Source organism: Tubulanus polymorphus, chromosome 1 (assembly GCF_964204645.1).
Source record: "Tubulanus polymorphus chromosome 1, tnTubPoly1.2, whole genome shotgun sequence".
NCBI lineage: Eukaryota > Metazoa > Nemertea > Palaeonemertea > Tubulaniformes > Tubulanidae > Tubulanus > Tubulanus polymorphus.
In genome coordinates this window covers 11660855-11686427 of record NC_134025.1, presented here as the reverse complement: position 1 = coordinate 11686427, position 25573 = coordinate 11660855, and the positions used below count along the sequence as shown (strand labels likewise).

Sequence of the window (25573 nt, the reverse complement as noted above, 5' to 3'; positions counted from 1 at the left end):
TGCACAAATACTTAATACTCTTGGTTCGGAGAAAAAACTTTTTACAATATACTTGTTCAAACGAAAAACTGTTCAAATTAAAACAATTCTGTTCGATCGAATTATTGTTCGAACGAAAAACCTTTCGTTTGGACGAAAAAAAGTTTGTTCAACTTTCTTCTAACGATTTTTTCAAATTGGTTCAATCGAACAGAATATTATTGGTTCGAATGAAATAAATTTTGTTCTGACGAAAGAATTTTCAAGTGAAAGGTCTTTTGAACGAAAAAAAAAAAATGGCCTCGCAGTGAGTCACAAGCCGTCGCAAGGCCGACCTACGCCCAGCTTAAGTCATTAGGAATTAATGAAATACCAGTTTCATTATTCATTATTTTGGTTTTGTCGCCCGCGACAATTCAATATTTTGGTTTTGTCGCCCACGACAATTCATTTTTTTTTGTTTTGTCGCCCGCGTCAATTCAATATTTTGGTTTTGTCGCCTGCGACAATTCAATATTTTTGTTTTGTTGTCCGCGACAATTCATTTTTTTGGTTTTGTCGCACGCGACAATTCAATATTTTGGTTTTGTCGCATGCCGCAAATCAATCATGACAATGTATTGATGCGAATGACCTATTTAGTTCATCGACCATGTACCGAACACTATTATTGTGCCCCAGCATTTGGGGTCATTCTACTTGAACCCCAACATTCAATATGTCCACCAGATTCTGGTGATGATAAAGTCATTTTAATTTTTCTGCCAACTTTATTTCTTCTTTCATATTCATCTAACATTAAATATCATTACGTATGCGTCCCCTTATTGAAATTAGGTTAACTATCTCAATATATCAATGTAACTAGGAAGACCTTATTTAAAATGTCGCGATTTTTATGTCGACTTTTCGCGATATTGTCTCAATAAATTGTCATACGTATCACGACATTTTAGCTAAAGGAGTGATAATTATGTCGACGGTACGCGGTTATGTTGAGATACAGACGTCGACATTGGTGAAAGGCGTGATCCGTATAACGATTTATCGTGATATTAACACGATATATCGTGATATTAACACGATATATCGACTTAATTATGTCGATAAATCGCGATATATCACGTTTGTTCGACATGATTTCATCGTGATAAAAGGTCGCAACGGTTTTGTACGGGTCCCATATATACGGAAGTACGGAAGCGATAAAGGGCCTCGAGTTGTCGCGTTCCAACTCGACAAAGTCGCCATATTTATGTCGACATATCGCCATATATCGCGTCAAGTCGACATGAATATGTCGACATATTGTGACGTTTTGACGACATATTTCGTTTTCTCAACTATTTTCCTAGCAACAAGTCGACATATTCATGACGACTTGAAACTCAGTCGACATATTACTGGCGTCCTCATTTTACATTTCGGCGTATCTTCAAATGACGGCTTGTCCCGTGGAAAATGGGCGAAAAAGCGAAATTTGTCGTGAAAACGTCACGATATGTCGACTTGACGCGATATATCGCGATATGTCAACACAAATTTGACAAAGCCCTAATAATAAGAAACACGCGAATCTCAATAGGGTTTTCTGTGATGTAACAGAAAACCCTAATAAAAAATAAAATCACATAAACTGTGAACACATATATATGAGCCTTGTTTCTAGACACGCGGACGGTTAACGTCGGAGTTTGGTTCAAGGGAACGACTGTTCAGATAGAAATCTATTTCTAAACACTTAATAGATTTGCGTCGGACTGAGATGGACTAAGTCTGTCTAGGACATAGGGGTAGTCCTGATAAGAACTGTTGAGAGAGTGTGTGTTGTGAGAGAGAGAAAATGGTTTATTCTCTTCTCGGTCCCTTGCCCCGGTAGTTAGAGCGGCCGCCGGATTGGTGATGTCCCCTACTCGGGTGTCTCTTCGGTGCCGTCGTAGGGTTGGTGTCGGCTGAGCTGGAGCTGATTTCGGTGTGACGGCACTAGCTTCCGCTTCTTTCAGCTGGGCTTCTTTAAGATCTCAGCTGCAATCTCCTCCACCTTCAGGCGGTTTTGGTCAGCCATCACTTCGTGGTGGCAGGCCGAAATTTTCATCAGATCCAAGGGCGGATCCAGGATCTTTGTAGGGGGGTGGACAGGACAAAGTAGGGCACACCTTTCGAAGGCACATTGCGAGCGCCGAAGGCGCGAAGCCCACACCCCCATCTGGGGGACCACCACCAGAAAATTATGAAAATTTGGTGTTCTTAAATGTGTTTTCCCGCATTTCAGAGGGTCCATTCTAGGAGAAAAGAAGTCAATATTTAGACTGCAATTTGTAACCTTAGGGTCCAGGAAGGTGCCACATATAGGGAAAAAACAAGCACATAAAATTTGAGTTTCATACACATCATCTTTTTATTTATACTCTACTCTCGTAATTGCACAATAATTTGTCAGGTTTTATTGCATTTCCTTCCCTCTGATAAAATATTCAAATTTTAAACTACAGCATTTCTTACAAAATAAAGTCTTAAGGTCATAAACTACGTAGGTACAAATTTTTAACAAGCACCTCATGAAAAGATGTATCCTCAATGAATACGATTGTCAATGAAAATCTTCAGTTTCACAAGCTTATTTCTTATTCAGGCCCGTACCCATGGGGTTGCGTTGCCTATATACTTGATTTACAACATAGAATACACATCTTATACAGGTATGTTTAAACTGAATACAATACGGACACTAGGCCTAGGTGCCACGTCATAAAAAAATTAAATGGATAGGTGCCCTACACAAAGTTTTCATCGTATATAAGCTAGAAAATGTGCCCTTTTTATCAACTTTTCTGACATTGCACGTGCCTTATTCCAGAAAAGATATAACTGAATATGCCTTTTTCACAGTTTTCATCGTATATATACGCTATAAAATGTGCCCTTTTTATCAACTTTTCTGACATTGCACGTGCCCTTATTCCTTCCAGAAAAGATATATCAGAATATGCCTTTTTCACAGTTTTCATTGTATATACGCTATAAGATGTGCCCTTTTCATAAATTTCTCTGGCATGATAGGTGCCCCAATTTCAGAATTCACGCCCTTCTCACAATTTTCATCGTCTATATACGCTTATAAGATGTGCCCTTTTTATTATAAATTTCTCGGGCATTATAGGTGCCCTTAGATATGACAGCACAGCATGAATGCCATTTTCAAAGGTTTTGCTAAACATAAAACAGCGCAGCATTTTAGCCCTAATCGCCTATAATTTCAACTATCGAGGAAAAACATTTCAGACGACTGTGAGAAGAGGGATGAAAAACTCACAAAAAACTCATTAACGGCTTGCAGCGTTTTGCTTCACACTGCAAAGCACGCTCCCGTTCTTTCCAGATACGCTTTTGAGTAGGCATCCTAAGATTAAGAATACTCGAAGCAATCTTTCCAGTGGCGAGTGTCCAGTTCCGTACAGAAAATTTCTGAAAGCCAGGAGGGCACTTTTGATTTTTCAAGGGGTGGACTGGTCCACCCCCCTAGATCCGCCCTTGAGATCCAGACTCGTCTGGTGGAGTCTGCGAATCCAGTCTTTCGTGACATCTGGATTCCTGTCTGCTTCCATCAGTCTGATGGGTAGGTGGATTTTGAAGTGTTTCGGCACCTCACCAGCGACCAAACCGATTCTTAGTAACGAGCCGTGATGTTGGTGTTGTAGTACCCTCCGTCTCGTACATTTTCAGAGCCGATTAGTGTTCAGGTCTCGTAGATCTGGTTTCTGTAGACGGGTGCAGCGGTTCTGATGGCGGCGGCGCGGTAGCGTTGGTTGAGTCCAGGTCTCTCATCATCTCGTCAATTTCGGTTTCTGTGAACATGTCGTCAAGAGCCATAACACTGATACAGAGCGAGTCAAATGTAGAGCAGTTAGTGATTAGTTAGCGAATAAGTAACTATTTATACTCTCTGGGTGCTCCCGCAGGGCACCAATCGGAGAGCTTGTTGTTTCACAGGCTAATTATCACTGTTACGCGCTGATTGGCTAGAATTAATGCATTAAGCAAGAGTCTGAAATTCATACCCAATAATGCACCGACGCAGGACGAACTTCTTACAACCGCCGAAGCCTTCTTCCGCCGCCTCAGGTTGAGATATATATTTTTTAACCGTGAGAAAAACTCACTGCACCCCTTCAAAGGGAAAAGCCAATTCAATCCGCTTACATCAGGCGATCGCCGGCTCAAACGTTATATTGAACTAACGCGTACAGAGCTAAAAAAACTCAATCTCACACAAAAATTCAAATCCAATTTATCGAAAAACGAGATGAGAGCGATCAAGGAACTAAATCGGAATAATGATCTCATTGTAAAACCCTGTGACAAAGGAGGGAGCCATAGCTATCATGAGCAAAGACTCTTACAAAAAAGAAGCTCTGAGACAGCTAAATGACACCAACAGCTACCGGTCAATCGCCCCACCCGACACTACTTCAGTCACAAGTGAAATAAAAAGAATCATACACGATATGAGAAACAACCAAGAAATAGACCATGCTATGTGGCTATAATTAACACCGGGATCTGATATCAAAATCCCCGAGTTCTACCTTCTACCGAAGATTCACAAGGTCAACAACCCGGGAAGACCGATCCTAAGCGGCAACAATGGCCCCACGGAAAAGATATCCAAATATCTGGACTATTTTCTGAGACCAATCGCGAGTCGAGTATCAACATACATCCAAGATACTAATGACTTTCTCAACAAAATCAACTCCCTCCCCTCCACAAAGATGCAATTTTGGTGACAATGGATGTCAAAAGTCTATACACCAACATCCCCCACGGAGAAGCCATCAGTAGCATCCTAAGGAGTCTAGATGACTTCCAGCTACAATACACAGTTCGCCGTCCAGACAAAAGACCCTTCGTTCAATTCCTGAATCTAATACTGAAGAGAAATGAATTCTCTTTCGGGAAAAACGAACACCGCCTTCAAATATAGAGGGTTGCACCATGGGCACGACAGTCAGCCCAAGTCTAGCGATCATATTTATGCATTATCTCGAGACTAAATGTCTGCGCTCGGCACCAAACAATACTATACCCATGTTATATTGGAGATATATAGATGATATATTCTCAATCTGGACCCACGGTGAAGATAAACTACTCGGATTTTTCGAACATATGAACCAATTACACCGTACCATACAATACAAACTGACACAATCAAGGGAGAAGGTACCCTTCCTAGACGTTGAAGTCTACAAAGGGAGAGATTTTGAGAACTCAGGTAAACTCTCAACAAGGGTATACCCCGGTACACAAAACCAACGGACGCACATTCCCTCCTACACAAAGAATAGTGTCACCCACCTCACTGCAGCAACAACATACGCATACGCACAGGCTCTCAGATTTAAGAAAATCTGCTTGGACGAAAGCGAATACCGCTCACAATGCAAACTAGGGGTCCAGGGACACCATGCCCACTTGGGAAGTGGTTTCAAATGCTCAACAATCTAACAATTTCAATATTCAATGCCCGCTGGTGACCATTTACAAAAACCAATGACCTTAAAACTCACCACAATCATAGAACATGTCAGCAGCTACGATTTTGTAATTGATTGTGATAACAAAATATGCCTCGTTACCAATTTAATATGGAAATACTAAGTCATTCTACTATTCAACGCCCCCTGGTGACCATATTCAAAACCCAATGACCTCGAAACTCACCACAATCATAGAACATGTCATGAACTACAACTTTGCAATTGATCATGGTAACAAAATATGCCTAGGTACCAATAAAATAAGGAAATACTAAGTTATTCTACTATTCTACTATTCCCCTGGTGATCATATAGAAAAACTTATGTCCTTAAAACTCGCAACAATCATAGATGATGTCATGAGCTACAACTTTCCAATTGATTGTGGTTACAAAATATTCATAGGTACGAATATAATAAAGAAATGCTAAGATATTGTATTATTCAACGCCCCCTGGTGGCCATATACGAAATCCAATTACCTTGAAACTCACCACAATCATAGAATACGTTATGAGCTACAACTTTCTAATTGATTGTGGTATCAAAATACGCTTATGTATCAATATAATGTGGAAAAACTTTTTCCCACTTACGAATGAGTACTGGTGACACCAAGATGGTCGCCAATTGCGTCATAATTGGCTGATGAAAAATACCTGTCTCAGGTATAAAACATCCCTTTCCAAAGAACACCCATCACAAATTGTAATGAGAAATGGCAAACCAGTAGGAAGCTACAGGACTCAGAATTCGGGCCAAAATTAACATTTTTGGGCACTAAAAAGGTCATAGGACGGCCATCTTGAGTCCGACCGACCCAATTTTTGTTATGTTGATGGGCCCTGGGGGGATTCACATATATCCGAAAGATCAAGGTAATTGATCAAAGCGTCTTCAAAATTTCCCTCAAAAAGTTCAAAAATGTATAAAAAGTGCTATTTTGGCGAACAACAAAGGCTGCCAGTCGGCCATCTTGATTCTGACAGGGCCAGTTTTTGGGCTGAAGATGTGTCTAGGGTAGATACATGTGTAACCCAAATAGAAGTTTTGAAGCGTCTTCAAAACTTCCCAAAATAACTGGATTCCGTCTACGGACGAAAAGTGAACGCAATAGCCCACTGGGACTAAAGTCCCAAGTGGGCTAAAAAACTAATTGATACTTTTGATAATGGTGCTAAAAATCCTAAAATATTCAATACAATTTTAAATCATAAAGGAACTTTGGATGAAAACATAATAAATATTCTTCAAACCCCTTTTAATGAAAGAGATAGTGATTTAATACTTTCGAAAGGTTACAATGATTTGATTAACTTAAGAATTGAAAAAAGACAATTATATTATTTCAATTTTGATAATAAACAAATTATCTATAATGAAAATTCATCAAATATTGGAATTCAATGTGAATCAGTTAATGATAATTCATATAAAGATGTTGCAGTTCAATGTAATTTAGATGATGAATTTAGAAAATTCAATCCTAATGAAAAAGTGTATTGTGATTGTGGAGGTAAATATTTAAGATCACATAAATCAAAACATTATCAAACAGTTAAACATATCGAATATGAAAAGAATAATAAATATAAATTGAAATAAGATTAAGCCGTATGTTTCAAATATATAGTAGTTTAAGCATTGAGAAATTAGTTAAGGCCAAATAAAATAAATTAGTTGTTTGTCCTTTTTTTCAAAAAGCTTGGGTAGGGCGGGAGGTTTTTTTGTAAATGATATACGATTGATAAATAAAGCAGGTTTTCCATCGAAACATTCTTTATTTCAACTCTTCATACGCATAAAAGTCTGCAATGCTTACATCGGCCTCTACGTTGCAAGCGAACCATTCTCTTAGAAGACTCGAAGACCCGTCACGAGCGATCGAAGCTATTACAAGCGGCATTGTTCAATTTGCACAACAGGCACGCGACTGGAAGTGTGGCGCCACAAGCAATACAAATACAATTCAATTCATAGAACTTTATTAACTTAGATTTTAAAATCGATCTAAATACGCTCCACAACCGGAAATCCACACTGTGTACACTCCATAACCGAATATTGACTTCAATTTGTTATTCAGTGAACGCACTTCGTCGATCGATAAATCGTTTTGTTTGCTGCTATACTGTCCTACAATCGACATGAAACGGTAGCTTTGGCAAATATTTTCGATTGGAACCAAATTGGGTCGGGTATTTTCGTAGGGTCGGGCGGGGACGATAAACAACTAATTCTTTTTATTTAGCCTAATGAATAACTGTTGGGTAGTAATTTTAATTGTTATTTGATTTGAAACATACAAAAGTTTAATATTTCTAAAATATCAAATATTTATCAATTTATTAATTTTTTCTTAAATAAATGGATGGTTTCATTCCAACCGGAAGTAGTGATTTGAAACATTATTTAGTTGCTGGAGGTTTAATATTAGCTGCACTTTACTTTTACTATGAAAATATCAGTAAAGATTTGATGAATGAAAATATGAAATTGAGCAAGAAATTAAAGAAGTTAAATGGAAATAATAATAAAAATAATCATAAAAAAGTTAATACACTTATACATATTCTAAACTCTATAATATTTCAAATAATTATTTTATTTTATTTTATAAATTTATATTCAGTGTTAGATTGTTAAACTGTTTAAGTATTAAATTGAGTAGATTGTATATTCATAAACTAAATGATAAAATATTTACTTCCAGGCTGGTGCGGTACAGACGGATTTTGCCGATTTTTTCGGATTAGGCCTAATCGAACGATTTAACAATCTCAAAGGCACTCAAATCTTTCTCAAACCACCCAGTCTAACGCAGCAATTCGTTATCTTTAAGATTGATTTTACTTGAAGCGGATTGGATTATCATTAACGAAGTCACGAACTGTTGCAGTGACATACCTATCGACCGATCTGACGGAGAGTTGGCTCCCTTGTCTTTTTATATATAAGTACCTAGGATAGATATGTTCATGTCCGCGTGGGGCGCCACTATCGTTTGTGACGACCATTGTTGGTTTGGAAAAGTGTGATGCGCGTTTTTACTACGCGTTTTGACATCGCGTAGTAAAATCATTCATAAAACCTGTCTATCAATGCAAATGAGCTAAAATCTTTTGGAATCAACCAATAAAATCGATCTTTATCACTTGGGGGTTGGTTTAGTGTATAAATCCGCATTTTAGTCAAATAGAAATCGAAAAATACCCTTTTTCAAGAGCAAAATTCGTCAGCTTAGGACCCGGAATAAGCGACGAATCATCAGGAATCGGAAGGTTTAGGATCTTAAAATTCAAATACTGAAGACCGCATGATTTTATTTCGTGTCGGGGCTGAGCGATTGCTGCCGGAAAAGTCGATGTCTAAGTTTTGCGTTGAAGCGAGCGACACAAAATGGCAGCCAGTACTTGTTATTGAATGACGACGCGCCGCGCTGCTCGTGATGAGATCAATATTTCACAATTATTCATCGGTCTAGCGGTGAATTATTGTTATTAATTTTCCGATTCATAATTATTCATCACTATATTTCTGAATATTAGGACAGATTTAGCGAAATGGTCGGTAAAAACATTTTTTTGCGGACCGCCACTACTCTCTCGTCAGTAAAGCAGCTGTTGAAAGAGGGAGGCGTCTAATGGGATGAATTGAGGCTTGTGGTGGGCAAAAATGGAGGCGCGTGATGGGACAGTGAGGCTCCTGAGGGGATTTTGCAAATGCAGCAAAATTGAAATATATATAAAATATTGTTGAAATTTAGCTCAAAACAAAACAAATGGATTATTATTTAGTTATTATTAGTAGTATTATTACTATTGCTTGGTTTATGTTTCTAAACTGATTGCTATTATTATGACATCATGAATATATTTCAAATTTCAGCGTTTTGAGCCAAGCCTGATTTTCTGCTATTCTTTACTAAAATTCATTTAGCAAATAATATAGGCCTATATAATTGGTATATTTAAATCAATTTGCAATAGGAGCCTATAGACCTGACTGACAGGCCTTGACAATCATGTCTGATTCATTTAAAAAATTATCTACTGAAAAAAAATAATTTCATCTGAAATCATATCAACATTTCTCAATATTTCACAATTTTTCTTGCCGTTACCATGGAAACCAAATAATATATATAATAATATACATTCCTAGATAAACTTAGGGCAAACATATTATTGATAACTAGATATTCTATCCCCTTTATACATCATAACTTTTGATCTAACATCGATATTTTCATTATTTTACCATTTTTCGGCTGGTTTCCATGGACACCATAGGCATTTTGGAGCAGATAAAAATTTTGGGTCTTTCAACCGTCACCTGAAAGTGCTATGAGTGTATTGATCTTTAAATTTCTAGTCTATCTCTTTTAGTTTAAGAGATATTGAAGTTTGTTTACATGAAATATTGCCTTCTGAGATCAGAGTTTTTGCGTATTGAAACATTTACATGAAGACACTTTTCGCTCAAATTTTCAAACTCCAATTTGTGATATCTCGAAAACTACTGAAGATAATTCAAAAATTTAAAAAACATTTTGTTATTTGAGCCCTCCCCATACCAACAAGCTTTCTTTCAGTAAGATTGGAGCTATTTTTTATGGATATAGCTACCTAGGATACTGGGGTCAAAATTTTTTTTTGTCAGGTCCCTGCCCTGTGCCTGTGGGCTGAATTAGTTCACGAAAAACGACAGTCAGAATTAAATACTAGCACCACTAGCAAGCTTTATACAACGTGATTAAAACAAATCAACAAACCTAAGATGACACTTCGAGGGACTTTCAAATAAAATGTTCACACCGCTGCAATTACTTGGATATCGGTCGATGCGGATGCGGAATTTCTAGACCAGACAGTGCTGCCGTCTATAACAGCGACACGCCCGCGATAAGACTCGCCGCCGCATAAGTACGAGAACTAAACGAGAATAGAAACAATTTGCCGAAATCACTAACTCCCGCTCGTTTCGAATACAAAATAATATGACAGCACTTTATGTAGTGCTGCGTATCTACTATCATGTCATTTCGTATTTTATTAGAATAGGACACTACAATAGGACAGAACACAATTCAATAGACAATAAACTTTAGCTGCAGCGCCCTAAATACGCTAGCCTAGCACCCTAAAAAAGAAACAAGGAAAAGAAAATGGACATAGAAAAATTGGGAAATTTGTAATGGCAAGTTAAAATGTGAAATCTAACTGTAGGCCTTGCTGGCAAACCGTAAACTTTAGTACAAGGATCAATAAAATATTTGAATTTAAATTTGTCAGAACTCGTATCTATCTTCATTATCTGCAGAAGGCTGCATCTCACGTTGTGTTTTCGTTGTTCGATTTGTTTTTGGTGTTAATCTGTTCGAAATTAGTATAATAAGTCGGTTGATCATCCATCCCGTGGTGAGACTGAGAGTAAGATGGACTCGGGTGCGTCCTCTTCGTCAGCACCGACTCACGAACAACTTGAAAAGTTGCGTGTTGTTGATCTGAAAGAACGTCTTTCAGAACTCGGATTGCCACTTGGCGGTACGTTCTTATTTGGCTCTTACCCTTTTCTCTTGTTGAGTCTGAGTACCTGGTGGAGTTTGAACTCGAATCCCTTACTAGCTATCGATATGCTAAATTTCGCTTATCTAGAATTCTGACCAAACCAAACTTGCATACCCACCGTCCTTGTTAGTATCCCTGGCAAGCGAGGACGGGCCTACGTATTGTATCTTCCATCCATGTAGTAATAATGGGCTACTTTTGTTTGTGTTTTCATGTCTCTTTAATGTTTTTTAATTTTTATTGTAGGCCTACTGTAAATTGCCTTGCCTTGTACTGTATTGTATTGTATTGTTTCTTTATTAATTAAAATTTGTCTTATTCTATAAAGTGTACACTTTACGGATTTAATAAAGATTGAATTCCGCTCCGGGGCCACTGAAACAAACCCCTCGGGATCATTCATTTATTATGTACGATAAAATTTGAATTTTTCATCTCCCCCTCTGTACGCAAAATCGGTCATTTTTTCATATACATTAAGCTTAATACAGCACGCAATTGCACTGACCCCTCCCCTAAAGCGTACGTATGAATGACCCCTTCCCAACATGTTTATTTCTTTCGAAAGAGGCCTGTTGAATCGAAAAACAATGAATATTGACCCTTTACCTGACGTTATTGATATAATTTAGTGACGCTATCGGCCTTCTAGCCTACCTGATGGTGAACGCGATAAGACACCAAAAAACTTAACGTTACTAATATTTTGATATTTTGGGCAGATCTTTGTCTATTCAAAATGACGTGAGCGGCCATGTATATTCCATTGTCGAAATAGCAATAGTGCATTTACTACAAAAATGACTGACAGGTGCCAAGATTATCCACTTCCTAAATGAATGAATTTTGAATGGAAACAATACCATTCACTGAGTAGACTAGCAAAATTTGATCGATAATAGGAGCATCTTTTGACAACGTAAGACTGAGCGCACATGGTTCAATCCGGCACGATATAGCGTTGCTATCCCCCATTTCGTTTAACCCTGTCCCAGTTGAAACTGGAAGCACGTAATTGTTGGTGCTCTGACTCGGCTAATAGGTCGATCGAGCCGAAGCATGGATTGTTTAACCATTCTAGTTTATGAATAGCCTTCTGGTATTATGAAATGCGTATAATGATGTGGATCTCGCCCTTTGAACTAAGACCCAAAGGAATGTCACAAAAATTTAACTTAATTTGTAAGACCTTATTTTGTTTGTTTATTTTCGGAAAAAATTCAGGACGAAAAGCAGATCTGATTGCAAGATTATGGGGCTATTATCAGGTATGTAGGTACGCTTTTTCCTTCTCGTTCAATGTTTCGAGACGTTAATCGCACGATTCAATCCCAAATAAACACCTTAATGCGCACGTGCAACATCAGTAACCAATTACATTGCGTCATATGCAAAATATGGAAAGAAAGTTGGAAAGAATATAATGCCACGGGGGCCTATTGGGAATATATCCAAAATTATGCACGTCTATTTCAGGATATTCAGGAGCAAGAAATGCTGGATCAACAGAAAGAAGCGATGGGCATGCAACAGGCGGCCATGCTTGAACAAGCCAAACACGAGGCCGACATGATGGAGAAGGCAATGCATCAACAGCAGCTGCTCGAAGAGGAAAAACGTCATCAGATGCAACAGGTGCGTATTTCTTGGTTGATGTAGAATGTATCTAGTCCCAGTGGCGTGGACGAGTGGTTAAAAAGCATTCGACTCTTGGGTGACGAGTCATGGTCCGAAGCCAGTACATACCCATTGTGTCCCTAAGCAACATACTAAGGTAATCAGGGAAGTATTTGAAAGTCATGGAATTTAGTACAAAAAAAAACCCAAACCAAACCAAAAAATAAGGGATGTGGCCTAAGGGAAATATGTTGAGATTACTGTATCGCGCATAATGTTATAAGACAGTTTCCGTCTATGTCTTACGTCTAAGACTGTGTTTATTGATTGGATTCTTAGCAGATCTCGTCAGGGAAAACAACGTGCACGTCATGGAATAGTCAGGCAAAATGGAAGTCAAATAAAAGTGGCTACCCTGTGCTAATCATTATTGTCTCTCCCCACCGAAGAGTAAATGGATACTGCACCTAGTCCGATAGATGACTCTTTGGGTTATGAGTAGAGTTGTTCGAATGTCATTTCTCTGTTCTTCTCTCAACTGATACATGGTTATAGCGCTGAGAAATGTTCTGAGCAGCATGTCTGGACTGCCATATAAGCCTAGAATATTATAACCAGTATTATTATGTGGATCTTTTAACCCGTTCAGTGCTGACTAATCAATATCCTATAGTGCTGGAGATAATTTGAAAAATTTGGCCCTGGTGTGTTGAATAACGGTAATACCACTAATGTGCGTCAACACCGTGGCCGTGGCGCAGTGTATCATTAGTTATTAATATTTCACAATGTTTGACTGGTGCTGCCATCTTTTAATAAGGATAAAAACTAATTACTAATTACATCAATATACTGCAATGCAGTGTACTAGCAAAATCCATCACCGATTCATACACTGCACTGCGGTGTAGACGCACTGACAGGGTTCAGAGCCAACTTTATACTATAAGTAGTACTTTAAGTATTAGGGCTAGTTAGGGATCCCTGAACACTTTCAGTTGAACTGTAATTAATACATAGTGGCTGTAGGCCTATTTTAATGTGCCTGCATTGAAATATGGCAGTTTAATCCTACACTGACTGGAATGATGATACAAAATGAACCCGAAACAAAGTTATTGAATATCATCAGTGAAAGAATATGCCCAAATGTATATGCCTTAAATAAATACACATGTGAATAGATTTGTATGTAATATTGAATTAGAATGATAGTGAAAATCAAATCTAAATCGTGTATATTGAGATTTACCTTGAATTTTCATGTCAATTATGTAGGTTACTTTCATCCCAATGTTACCTATCTTTATTATGTCAAGCTGTGCCCAGTTATAACTCGGTGTGCTGCCTCGAATAGTGATTTGAGGTATTACATGTCAGGTGTTATGCTGTGTCTGCAGTGTAAAGTTTGTCATATTATCAATGTGAAATCACTGGAAATGACATTATCCGTGGTATTGTTAGACGAATACATGGTTTAATACACGAAGGGACTCGATGAATGGTTAACTTGAAGCTTGAGCTGAACTGGGAATTGTTAGTTATTTGAAAACAGATGCATCACTTACCTGCTTGTGAAATTCTATAAGCAAGGTAAAAACAGCTCAGAAATTTTTAGCAGACGCGCACTGGTCATTAAAGCTATAGGTAGCCGGGCTTTGAGGGCCAACTCTCCACTGGATGTTACTATTGCTATAAAAGTAACGGTAAGACACTGCTGTTTGGGAGACGTGCACCAACAATGGATGATGAAATATCGCCAAAGAATGAAGCTCTTATATGAACCTTCACTCTTCCAGAGCTTAGGCTTTTTTTAATTGCGTGGTTTACGGGAACCGCCTCCGAAATTTGAAGAAAGTCAATAATTATTTCTTTTTAAATTCCCGTCTGTGGAACGAATTGGGCGAAAAAATGAGCAAAAAGAAAAAAATTTTCATCTGCACCATACTAGAATCCTGGCTTGAATGATGAACAAAAACTCAAGGTTCTTTTTAGATCGCAGTGTGGAGAATTCGAACTTTCCAACAATTAATTGTTTGGACTTCCTTCAAAAAGTGATTTTATCTCACTGAGGGAATTTTTTTAATTTTAATTTCCTCCAAAATGATATTTCAATATGAATAGGTCTACCCCGTAAACCAAGCTATTAAACAAAAAAGGCCTTAGTAGAAACTGGCAGGACCTATGTTTGATTAAGGGACATCTTATCGCGATTGTAGAAGAAGCCCAACATACCATAATGCACAATACATCGAGTAGAGCTCAATGAGATGATCCTCAAAATGTGGTTAATTTACCTCTGATGATGGTTATTTATGAAGGTTAACGGTTAAATGTTTCAGATGATTCAGCAGCCGCCACCACAGATGCCACCGTTCAGTATGCAACAGGCGCAATCGTCGCAAGCAGTACCTCACCAGTCTTCGTTTCAAACTGGTCCAGATCAGAATTCCGGTTCAAATCAAGGTGGAATTGTTATGATGCAAGGTATGGCTTGTTTTTGATACTAGTAGTTTGATGGGCCTCAGTATGCTAGTGCTGGATTGCTGTCTGATCTGTTAGTGATTGACCATTGGACTTTTCTGTAATAGCAATAAGTAATAAACATTTTTGAAGACAGCTTTGGATGATTAAATGATTATTTTTTCAGCCTTTGCTTCTACTTTCTTCTTTCAGGCCCTCCTCAACAGATGTCAGGACCACCGCCAGGAATGTCAGGTCCACCACCACCTGGAATGTCTGGTCCACCACCACCAGGAATGTCAGGTCCACCACCACCAGGAATGTCTGGTCCACCACCACCAGGAATGTCGGGTCCACCACCACCAGGAATGTCTGGTCCACCACCACCAGGAATGTCGGGTCCACCGCCAGGAATGTCAGGTCCTCCACCAGGAATGTCAGGTCCCCCGCCATCAGGAATGTCAGGTCCTCCACCAACAGGAATGTCGGGTCCTCCACCAGGAATGTCAGGTCCACCCCCAACAGGAATGTCTGGTCCACCACCAGGAATGTCGGGTCCACCACCAGGAATGTCAGGTCCTCCACCAGGGATGTCAGGTCCACCACCTACAGGAATGTCAGGTCCACCTCCAGGAATGCCTGGCTTGCCACAAACCACTATGTCAGGTCAACCACATCCTAGCATGTCTGGGCAACAATCTGTAATGTCATCAGTACCACCGCCTCCTGTAATGCCTGGTCAACCAGGTATATCTGGTCCGCCACAGTCAGCTATGTCAGTGCCACCACCACCATCTATGCCTGGTCCTCCAGGAATGTCAGGTCCGCCACCTGGGATGCCTGGTCCCTCGCAATCTACAATGTCTGTGCCACCACCACCTGCGATGCCCGGTCCACCAGGAATGCCGCCACCACCAGGAATGTCCCACATGGGTCAGGCACCGACATCAATGCCCAATCAGATGGAACAGTTTGCACCCCCAACTTCTCAGCCCATGGGCATGAACATGGGAATGGCGTCAGGCCCTCCAAGCCACCAAATGCAAGGTCCTCCAGGACAGATAGGTGGTATGGGCTCGATGGCCATGATGGGTGGTCCTATGGGTGATTATGGGCAGATGTCTGGTCCACCACCAAATTCGGCTATGGGATCTCAGGCTATACAGATGAATGACATTCCAAATAGCATGGGCCAACAAGGAATGGCTTCAAAGTCGGAAGAAATCAAACCAGTGCCACTGATGTCAATCGAGACCAGACCACCGCAAATGCCTGTAAGTACCTAAATACCTTAAAGTGAGGTGAAAAATATGTAGATTATATTTGTTCGTGTGAAAAGAAAATAACTTATATGAACCTAAACCATTTATGAATGGAATGCAAATAGCAAGATATGCTTGAAGTTTTTTTGGTTAGATATGATCATGCTTTCCGGTCCAGCTAGGTTTCCCTTCATATCTTGAGCATACCGGTATTTGTGGCGAAATTACAAAGCAATTACCTGTACTTCTTGCGTCATAACTTCTAACGCCCGTTCAGATACCAAGAGCTGGGTAAAAACGCTATCCAGCAATATCATAAGGTTTCATACATATTGAAACTCCCCTACGCAAGTCATGAATAACACCCAAAGTAAGCTTTAGATGCACACTAATCAGTAATTATTAGGTTGGTATCTATTGTAGACTCCACTCCGCCGTACTTGGTACTGGTTGACTCAGTAAACCGGCCGCGTCGATGAAATTCCGTAAAATTTTTCCGATTCCTATGCTTAACTTTGCCCTACTCAGTACTGCTCTACTCAGTAAACCGCCTTACTCGGTGGATTCTATGATAAAATCCATCTGCTGCTCCGGCTAACACGGTAAATTTGAAGCCCACCTTGTGCCGATAGAGATAGGTACTACTCTATGAGTATATATGAGGATAAATCTCTGCTTTCCCTGTGATCCGATGTAATTTGACGATCAATCCACAATAAAGTTAGGCTACATGTTTTCTTTTCGAATGTAAACTCTTTAAAAGACACGCTATAAAATAAGACTCTGAAGGCTAGCGAAAGTAAAAAGAAAAAGCTTGTGGCACCACCATGAAAATAATCAAATGTCATGAAAATTGTCATAAGGGATCATTCATTTATTACGTACGCATAAGATTTGAATTTTCCAACCCCCTCTGTACGCAAAATCGGCCATTTTTCATATACATTAAGCATTACAGTACGCAATTGCACTGACCCCTCCCCCCTCCCCTAATGCGTACGTAATAAATGAATGACCCCTAAGTGTATATTTAATGTTTGATGATCTTTATTAAAGACAAAAATCCTAAATTCCCTGATCTCTTAGTCAGTATTCAGGTAACTCCATAAAAAATTAAGGTCAAAATAGAAGTTTGACAAGAGTTTACCCTGGTATTTGCATTTTAGTTCTTACTTGGAGACATCTGTTCGAAAACCTCAATGATATGAACTCCTCTGTAATATGTACATTTTTAATGTCCGTGACCAAACATGTTCACATTTAAAAGGTTTAACGGTGGTATTTTTTGCCATTTCAGCTGCACGAGGAAGAAGGCGATGAAGATGAAGATATCATTAAGTTACCTACAGCATTGGATAAAGTTCTGGCGTTTAAATATGAACGTGCTCAACAGATCGGTGTCAATCCAGATGATATTCATCACATTCCTAGAAGTAAGCTGTTATTATTGATTGATTCAACTTGACCTTCGCCGTAATTTCAATTGAAAATAGATTTTATTTTTCCATTTATTACCATCCGTGGTAACAAATTCGTTAAAACAATGAGCGAAAAAAACTTTTTCGTTTTTTTGTACCGCCAAATTATTCCCAGCTGAAAAATTTATAAACACAAGGTTCTTTTTGATCGCATTGGGCACGGTTTCGACGTTCCAAGAATCTTTTGTTTGCACTTATGGATCGCACTATCGACAGTTCTCTCCTCCTTTGCATAATGATTTTATCTCGCTAAGGGAAGTATTAAAGAAAAATTTATTTCGCCGAAATGATTTTTGGATAGGTATTCCCCATTAGCCAAGCTATTAAAAAAGGCCCTATCTATGTGATTGTTAGAGACATACGTTAATTTTCAACTGAGTCGAGCAGATAGTCACAAAATCATAACTCAATGACTTGCACTTAACTAAATACATCAAACTAATTACTCATAAATCATAGGCATGGTGTCCATGGACCCCGAGTTTGCTCGGGAGACTGGGAAAAGATTTTCACATCGCTTTATCGCGTGGTATTCACGTTTCAGCCGCCGGAGCCGACGAAGAACCCGAAATTCCTGATACCGGGTATGATATCGACGACGATGAAGAAGAGGAAGAAGTGGTCGTAGAAAAACCCACGAAAAAAACGAAAGAGGTAAATGTAGTCGAAATATACCTGCTCATTTTTATTTGCGCGTTGTTCATAATTATACAAACTTGAACTTGAATTTTTATCGCTCCATGGTTTATAACAAAAATACATGCAATGAATTTACGGAGAAGCGATACTAACAGAAAATGGTCACGATATGAGAAAAATGAATAACAAGTACAAAGCTCGTATAATTCTAACTAAGTGGAACCTCGTTTCAACGAATTTCAGGATATCAAAAAATGTGTTTGAACATTATAACCAATAGTTTGTTATGATTATCCAGCATGACATAATTAGATTTCACCTACTCAGGATGAAATTCTAGGTTTGTAGTAACCAATAAATCGTAATAGGCCTATCTGAGATCTTTATAATATGAGGTTCCCGTATAGGTGGCTCTACTACTAGCATAAGAGTAACAGACCAATTCAATTCTAAGAGTAAACTAAATATAATACTTAACCACATATTTTATTGTTACCATCTCTACAAAAGAAGACTTAAATTTCATAAAGTATTCAAACTAAGGAAATACAGCATTATATATCGGCCAAAAGAGAAGTTCATCCTCAATGAAGTTATCATCAGAACATTCCTTCCATTACTGTGGCATTTGGTCTCTGAATCCTAATGCGGTGAGAAGCAAAACGTCAATCAGTAATTTTGTGTCATTTAAAGAAAAATTTGGAAATTATACAGGGTTCCTGCGGGTCCTTGAATTCCTGGAAAATCCTGGAAATTGAGAAAATGTTTTTCCAGGACTGGAAAATCCTTAAATTTTGACAATTTAGAGTCAGATCCAGGAAACTCCTGGGAATGTGGCAGTTTGTGATCAAAAATAAATTTTGAAGCTGTGGATCTACGATGTTTTGCGATCTTTCATGTCAGGGCTGTCCGGTATCGGGTCTGCATGTCCGGATTTTGCCATAAGTGTATATCCACGTGAAAGAATTTCAACCCGGAAGTGAGAATGGCGTGCGCCGTCAAAAAACTGTAAAGTTTCCCAAGTCTCCGTTTCTAGCTAACGCATGCGCATTAGTCAGTGCTGGGAAATGCTCTAAGTCGAGAAATCGGCACATTGCGCATGCGGCACTACATGTGAACAGCATGTGAACTTCAATGACTACAAGTGGCTGTAGTTTCCAACGCTAGTATCAGGTTCGAATTCCGAAAATTACTGATCGTATTGCAAGCATTGCGACATGACCTTTGATGATCTAAGGGTCGCTGGTTTTTGTTTGCCGAGTAAAAAAGTTACAGCATCCCGAATATGAAATAATGAACTTTGATAGACCCAGGGTTTACTTGTATGTGCTATAAGGTTTGAATCCGGAATGCGTAACAGAGAAATACATTCGTTCTTTTTAATATACCGATATATAGCTTACAGCAAGACCTCTTGAACACCTGTCATCCCCAAATATACAAATGATCCTCTTAAGTGACCAAACAAACTGTGCCTTCCCGCTCCGGAAAAGTTCTAAGCAGGTTCATTCCGTTATATAACGGAATGAACCTGCGTGAACTATATATAGTTCTATGTTTCAGCGTGCTGACATGACCCAGTTTAGAAAAAAATACACATGTAGCGACACATGCGCAGGCATCTAATTTCTGGACTTAGAGGATTTACCCAACACTTACTAATGTGAATGCGTTATAAACAGAGACTTGGGAAACTTTACGGTTTTTGCGTGTCGATCTATTGTTAATGATTCTCAAAAAGTCTAGAAATATCCTGGAAAATGGAGGATTTATCCTGGAAAACTCGCTCCTGGAAAAACCTGGAATTTTGTTTATAGCCAAGTGCAGGAACCCTGTTATATAGTTTTCTAGTTTAGAATAGGTCTAAAGTAGTTTGATTTCTGGTATTTTAGTTTGATTTCTTGATTTCTGGAGGTAGAGTATAAAAAATTCATTTATATACTAAGTACACAAGCTGTGATGCTGTTTTAGGTAGATTCAACCTGATTGTCTAACAAGTTGCGTACAGCTGCAGTAAACAGGGAAAATTTTGTCATTTATTTGCTCGCGGCCTTAAATGGTTGGTTTTTTTCTTTTCAGTCAAAGAATCAACGCAAAAAGAAGAAGAAAAAACGGGCGAAGGAAAGAAAGTTGGAGGAACTGAAAAAACAGCCGGTCATTTTTGAAACCATCGATGAAGACGAAATCGAAATGGAAAAAGAGAAGGACAAAGAAAATCCGGAAGACGAAGTTGAAATCGAGTGAGTTTTTAGCGGCCATTCATCTGCCTGTATGTAGATCGACAGAGGCATCTGTTTCATATAATCCAATCGTGTTTTATTCGTCTTAGATTGTCATAGATTTGTCAGTTTGTTTATTTCGTCAGAATATTGTTCAGGCTGAGTATTTGGACCGGAAGTCATAGTAGAAAAGATGATTAAACTAATTAAGAACAGATTGAAACATTTACGTTTTTAGGCGTGACTGGCTTATAAGTAGAAACATTTGGACAGTCCATTATATTTCTTGGAAGACCATTTTGCAAAGAAGGGGACAGATGGCCTAAAGCCTGTTCACCCACTTTCTTCATGGCTCCAGCATTCTCCACAATGTTTATTGATAATTAAAGAATGTTGCTTAAAAACTTGAATTTCATCTTTTGTCCATGCAATTCTTCATTTTTCTTTCAATTCAATGGTCGATTCTATAGTTGCATGATAGAGAATTAATTTAAATCTCATATTCTTTAGGTATATTCCAGAGAGCCTGGACTTCGCTTATACTGATCCTATGTATTACCAGTTTGCACGCATTCTTGAAAATTTTAAGGTACAGTCATTTGAAATATTTTCACAGTTTATGTACAATAAAACTTGCTCGACTAAGAATACGCTATTTGGACATAAACTTCGGTGTTCATATTGAGCAAGGTGCATATCTATTGTATTTTGTTCAAAATAATATGAATTTTAAACTTTAGCCTTAAACCGAATAGCACGTAGGAAATTTATAGTACTGCTTCAACTACATGTAATTCTTAGGGAGTGTACTTTTGATCATTTATCAACGATGTCCTATTGTGTTTAGTTGGTTCATGTCCCAATTGAATCTATGTACTAGTATAAAAGATAGAGATGAAAAGGGCAGCAGAATGCGCTGGTTAAATGAGAATAGGGCGGGGGAATCTAGACAGCAGAAGGTTAATCTATTCGGTGCTGACAGTTTTCCACTTGAGCTGCTCGAGAAAATCAAATCTTTTTTGAAAATTTCACTTGTTGTCCCACTCTGTTGTGTCTACCTAGTAGTGTGGTGTATCAGTTGTGTACTAAAATCATACACTATGTTTGACAGGTGCTGCTGCTGCTGCTGCTGCTGCTGCTGCTGCTGCTGCTGCTGCTGCTGCTGCTGCTGCTACCTTTCAAAAATAACACTGATACTCCCCACTGTGGGCTAAACACAGTATAGGGTCAGTGGATTATGCCGGCATAAGGGTTAAGCGTATTTGAATGCGTCTTTTATGAATGGTGCAATCAAGTTCTCTTCTTAATTCTGTAGATAACTGATACGGACAATTCAAAACTAGCGAATAAATCTGAGGACGGAAAAAAGGAAGAGACGAAAAAAGAGGAAATAACCAAGGGTAAACATCTTATGGACATGGTTGATGTTTTAGAAGAAGAGGAAGAGGTATGGCTTATAGAATAATAAATCTTTCAGCGGATTCTCCGGGCTGGATTATTTGTCAATGGCTTTTCGGTAACTGTATATGGTGATTTACAGTTGTAGTCCTTGATTCCGTAGCTGAATTCTTAGTAAATGGTATCCTGCATGAAGGGTATTTGTACTCGATGACATCAAGACTTTCCTAGTAAACTGGGTATGCAGCTATTTGTATGGCCATTCTCCTGGTGTATGGGTTCCTAGAATGGCAGAATTATGATGCCACGATGTTCTGATCCCGTCATGGAAGAATGGGACGATGGTTCTTTTTGTAGCTAGTCGTGCTGCCTTTTAAATCGTTAATTCACTAGTTATTGAGATTTTAAGTAAATACTATTTACTTATGCTAACGCTGAAGGGATCCAATGTGTTTATATCGAGAAATGTATTCATAGCAAAATATTTTGTTGCATCGCAGGTGGATGATGGCAAACCGAAAATGTCGAAGAAAAAGTTAAAGAAAATGAATCGACTGAGCGTTGCAGAATTGAAACAGGTACGCAAAATCATCTCGAATTACTGGCTTGAAACTAATTCTAGTAGTTGGAACATGGTTCCATAGTTCACGGTTAAGATTCTTAGACACATTGAAACTGAACTTTGCCGAGAACTTTGGAAATGCGTCAAAGCATCTGCAATTTTTATGCATGTATCCAGTGGGGCTGGCTCTAGGAATGCTCAAATCATGCCATTCACAGACATCAAAGGGTGACCTCACGTCGACTATGGCATTGAATATGGAAGCTTTTTTTCTGGTTTCCTTATTTGATAGGTCGTTTAGTGTAATTATTATTATTAAGCATTTTCTTAACGGAAGCTTATATGAAGAAACTAATGTGAGTTGAGTGAGTAATTGCTGTTGTATTTTATTTCTAGCTTGTTAGTAGACCAGATGTTGTGGAGATGCATGATGTAACTGCTCAAGATCCAAAACTTCTTGTCGCATTGAAGGTACGTTTTTAGAGGGGCGATATTTTAGGTTGAAGAAGACTGTTTCTCATTCGAGTATCTTCTAAACCAATTAATTCTTTTAATAAGTTGAGACATAAGTTCAATATTTTTTTCGATATTCTACTGTTAACTTAATTGAATTTGTTTGACCTACCGTAGGCTACTCGTAATACGGTTCCCGTACCGCGACATTGGTGTTTCAAACGAAAATATCTGCAAGGCAAACGTGGTATCGAAAAGCCACCTTTCGAACTGCCTGCATACATCAAAGCTACTGGTATCATGGAAATGAGAGAGGCGTTACAAGAAAAGGTAATGAATTTTAGGAGTACTGTACACAAACCATGTTGAATGAAATGTCAGTCAATCATCAGGTTAGAATCTAGGACTGGGTTTCATAGATGCCGAAGCAAAATAGTCCCTGGGAACATTTTGAAATTTATCGGTTATAGCCATGGTTTCTCATTGTTATTATGGTGGTTATTACCCAGATTTGGGGATAACTTTGATACCAGTCTGTGAAACCGGGCCCAGGTGGTTTCTCTGGAGATTGGTACCAGTACAGTGAAACCCCATTACAACAAACTAGGCTAACGGAATTCTAAAGGAACCATAAAATTGTTTTCTTGTAACCGATGGTTTTTAATATCAAGTTAAAAAATCTTCCTATTTTGGTACAAAATTCTAGGTTTTTGAAAACCATCAATGTATCATTCTACTCGGGGTTCCACTGTATAATGATTGAATATTTGGAGCATAATAGATGATGAAGCCATTCGCAAAATGTTTTAGTCGATTCAGTTGTTATCAATGTTGGATTACAGATGTCTCCATACCCGCGTTGGTATTTATTATCGTTTTCTAATACTCATGTTTATATGTACTTTTACAGGAAGATCAGAAATCGATGAAGCAGAAGATGAGAGAGAAAGTCCGACCGAAAATGGGTAAAATCGACATCGATTATCAGAAATTACACGACGCGTTCTTTAGGTGGTTGACGAAACCGAAAATGACGATTCACGGCGATCTCTATTATGAGGTATGCTACTGAAGTATTAGTGGACTGCCGAAATTTTAGTTGCGGGTAAAACATGGAAAGGCAGCATCCCGTTCCATTGTTATTTGTTTTAATATAGTTCAAAGGTTCATTACCAGTAATTGAAATCATACTCGCTTTCGTTCTAGACAAAAATCTATCTTGTAATACAAGTGATTCAGAAATACCTATGTTATTATTTTACTACGTTTTGCTGGTAATTAGGAAGGTTTTTCTTCGCTTCATAACCGCAGTTATTAAAAAGCTTTTCCCCTCGGTAACCAGTTCACAAAATGTTTAAGTCTGATGTCATTTTCTTAAAGCGTGATCTTATTATTTTCAGGGGAAAGAATTCGAAACTCGGTTGAAAGAGAAAAAGCCTGGTAATCTTTCGGACGATCTGCGAACAGCTCTAGGCATGCCCATCGGATCTGTAAGTTTACACCCATTCCAGAGTAATTCCAGGGGATCGGGATATTTTGTAGCAATAGCAGGGGTCTCATCAAAGTGAAAATCTGAATAAATATGATGATGAAATGTAAAAATTCAAGATAATTGTTCGTTAACCTCTTGCGTACAAGGTCATATTTGCGCAAGCTGTGTTAATATCAAGGAAGTTTTATTTCAATCTATCCATATAATGATAAATAACTATCATGGCTCCCTCACTATACATGTATTGTACATGTACTGTGAAAATATGTATGGAAAACTAGAATTAAAAAGCACATTTCACAAACCACGTTTCATTTTCTAATTGCTGATGATCATCAATCTGTTTGCCTGTGTGTACCTACTTCGCTGTTATACGATTGTTGAGTTACTTACAGTGTAGTTCTAGTCTATGTCATCTGATGAACAAAGTTTCTTCTTTTTAGAGTGCGGATAAGATTCCCCCTCCATGGTTGATAGCCATGCAAAGATACGGGCCTCCGCCATCATATCCCAACCTGAAAATTCCTGGCCTCAATGCGCCTATTCCCGATGTAAGTATATTGAAGTTTTAAGAATATCGTCATTTTGTAAAAGGTCTATGTCTTTGTATTTGGTATCTGTTATTTTTCGATCACATTTAGTCACAATAAAGAGATTTTAACAGTAGTGACTTTGACGGTCTGTTCTTGCATGAGAATATTCTTCAGACAGAGATAGTTAGAATCGGTTGGACCAAAATCTGCTGTTTTATTGAACCTCTGTTAGCTCAGACGTGACTGAATGAATCAGCTCTGTGACTCAGTAAATTTTGTGAATTTGATGGCGTCCCCCGCAGCTGATGAAAATGTTTGAGTGGTATAGTACCTCGAAGACTGATCCTGAGTGTTGCCATATTGATTGA

General features: G+C 38.5%; 2 protein-coding genes across 6 annotated transcripts in view; one reads left to right on the top strand and one right to left on the bottom strand.

Moving 5' to 3' along the window:
* Positions 1–10379, bottom strand: part of LOC141915171 (solute carrier family 22 member 15-like) — a 46659-nt gene extending 36280 nt beyond the window's left edge. For both annotated transcript variants that reach the window (XM_074806601.1, XM_074806600.1), the window contains exon 1: positions 10294–10379. The gene's annotated coding sequence lies outside the window, so the exon portion shown is untranslated. The remainder of the gene's footprint in view (positions 1–10293) is intronic.
* LOC141915170 (uncharacterized) overlaps positions 1–25573 on the top strand; it is a 32053-nt gene that overhangs the window by 3090 nt on the left and 3390 nt on the right. Inside the window, exons 1-16 of one of the 4 annotated variants that reach the window (XM_074806594.1) lie at positions 10852–11065; positions 12314–12357; positions 12575–12724; positions 15049–15193; positions 15383–16443; positions 17729–17864; positions 18454–18563; positions 20628–20788; positions 21278–21356; positions 22083–22214; positions 22666–22743; positions 23124–23198; positions 23358–23510; positions 24091–24240; positions 24581–24670; positions 25116–25223. In XM_074806594.1, coding sequence (XP_074662695.1) covers positions 10957–11065; positions 12314–12357; positions 12575–12724; positions 15049–15193; positions 15383–16443; positions 17729–17864; positions 18454–18563; positions 20628–20788; positions 21278–21356; positions 22083–22214; positions 22666–22743; positions 23124–23198; positions 23358–23510; positions 24091–24240; positions 24581–24670; positions 25116–25223 — 2781 coding nt within the window. In that variant the 5' untranslated portion in view covers positions 10852–10956. Of the gene's footprint in view, positions 1–10851; positions 11066–12313; positions 12358–12565; positions 12725–14189; positions 14300–15048; positions 15194–15382; positions 16444–17728; positions 17865–18453; positions 18564–20627; positions 20789–21277; positions 21357–22082; positions 22215–22665; positions 22744–23123; positions 23199–23357; positions 23511–24090; positions 24241–24580; positions 24671–25115; positions 25224–25573 lie in introns of those variants that run through there. The other 3 variants (XM_074806593.1, XM_074806595.1, XM_074806597.1) reach the window with 3 other exon arrangements.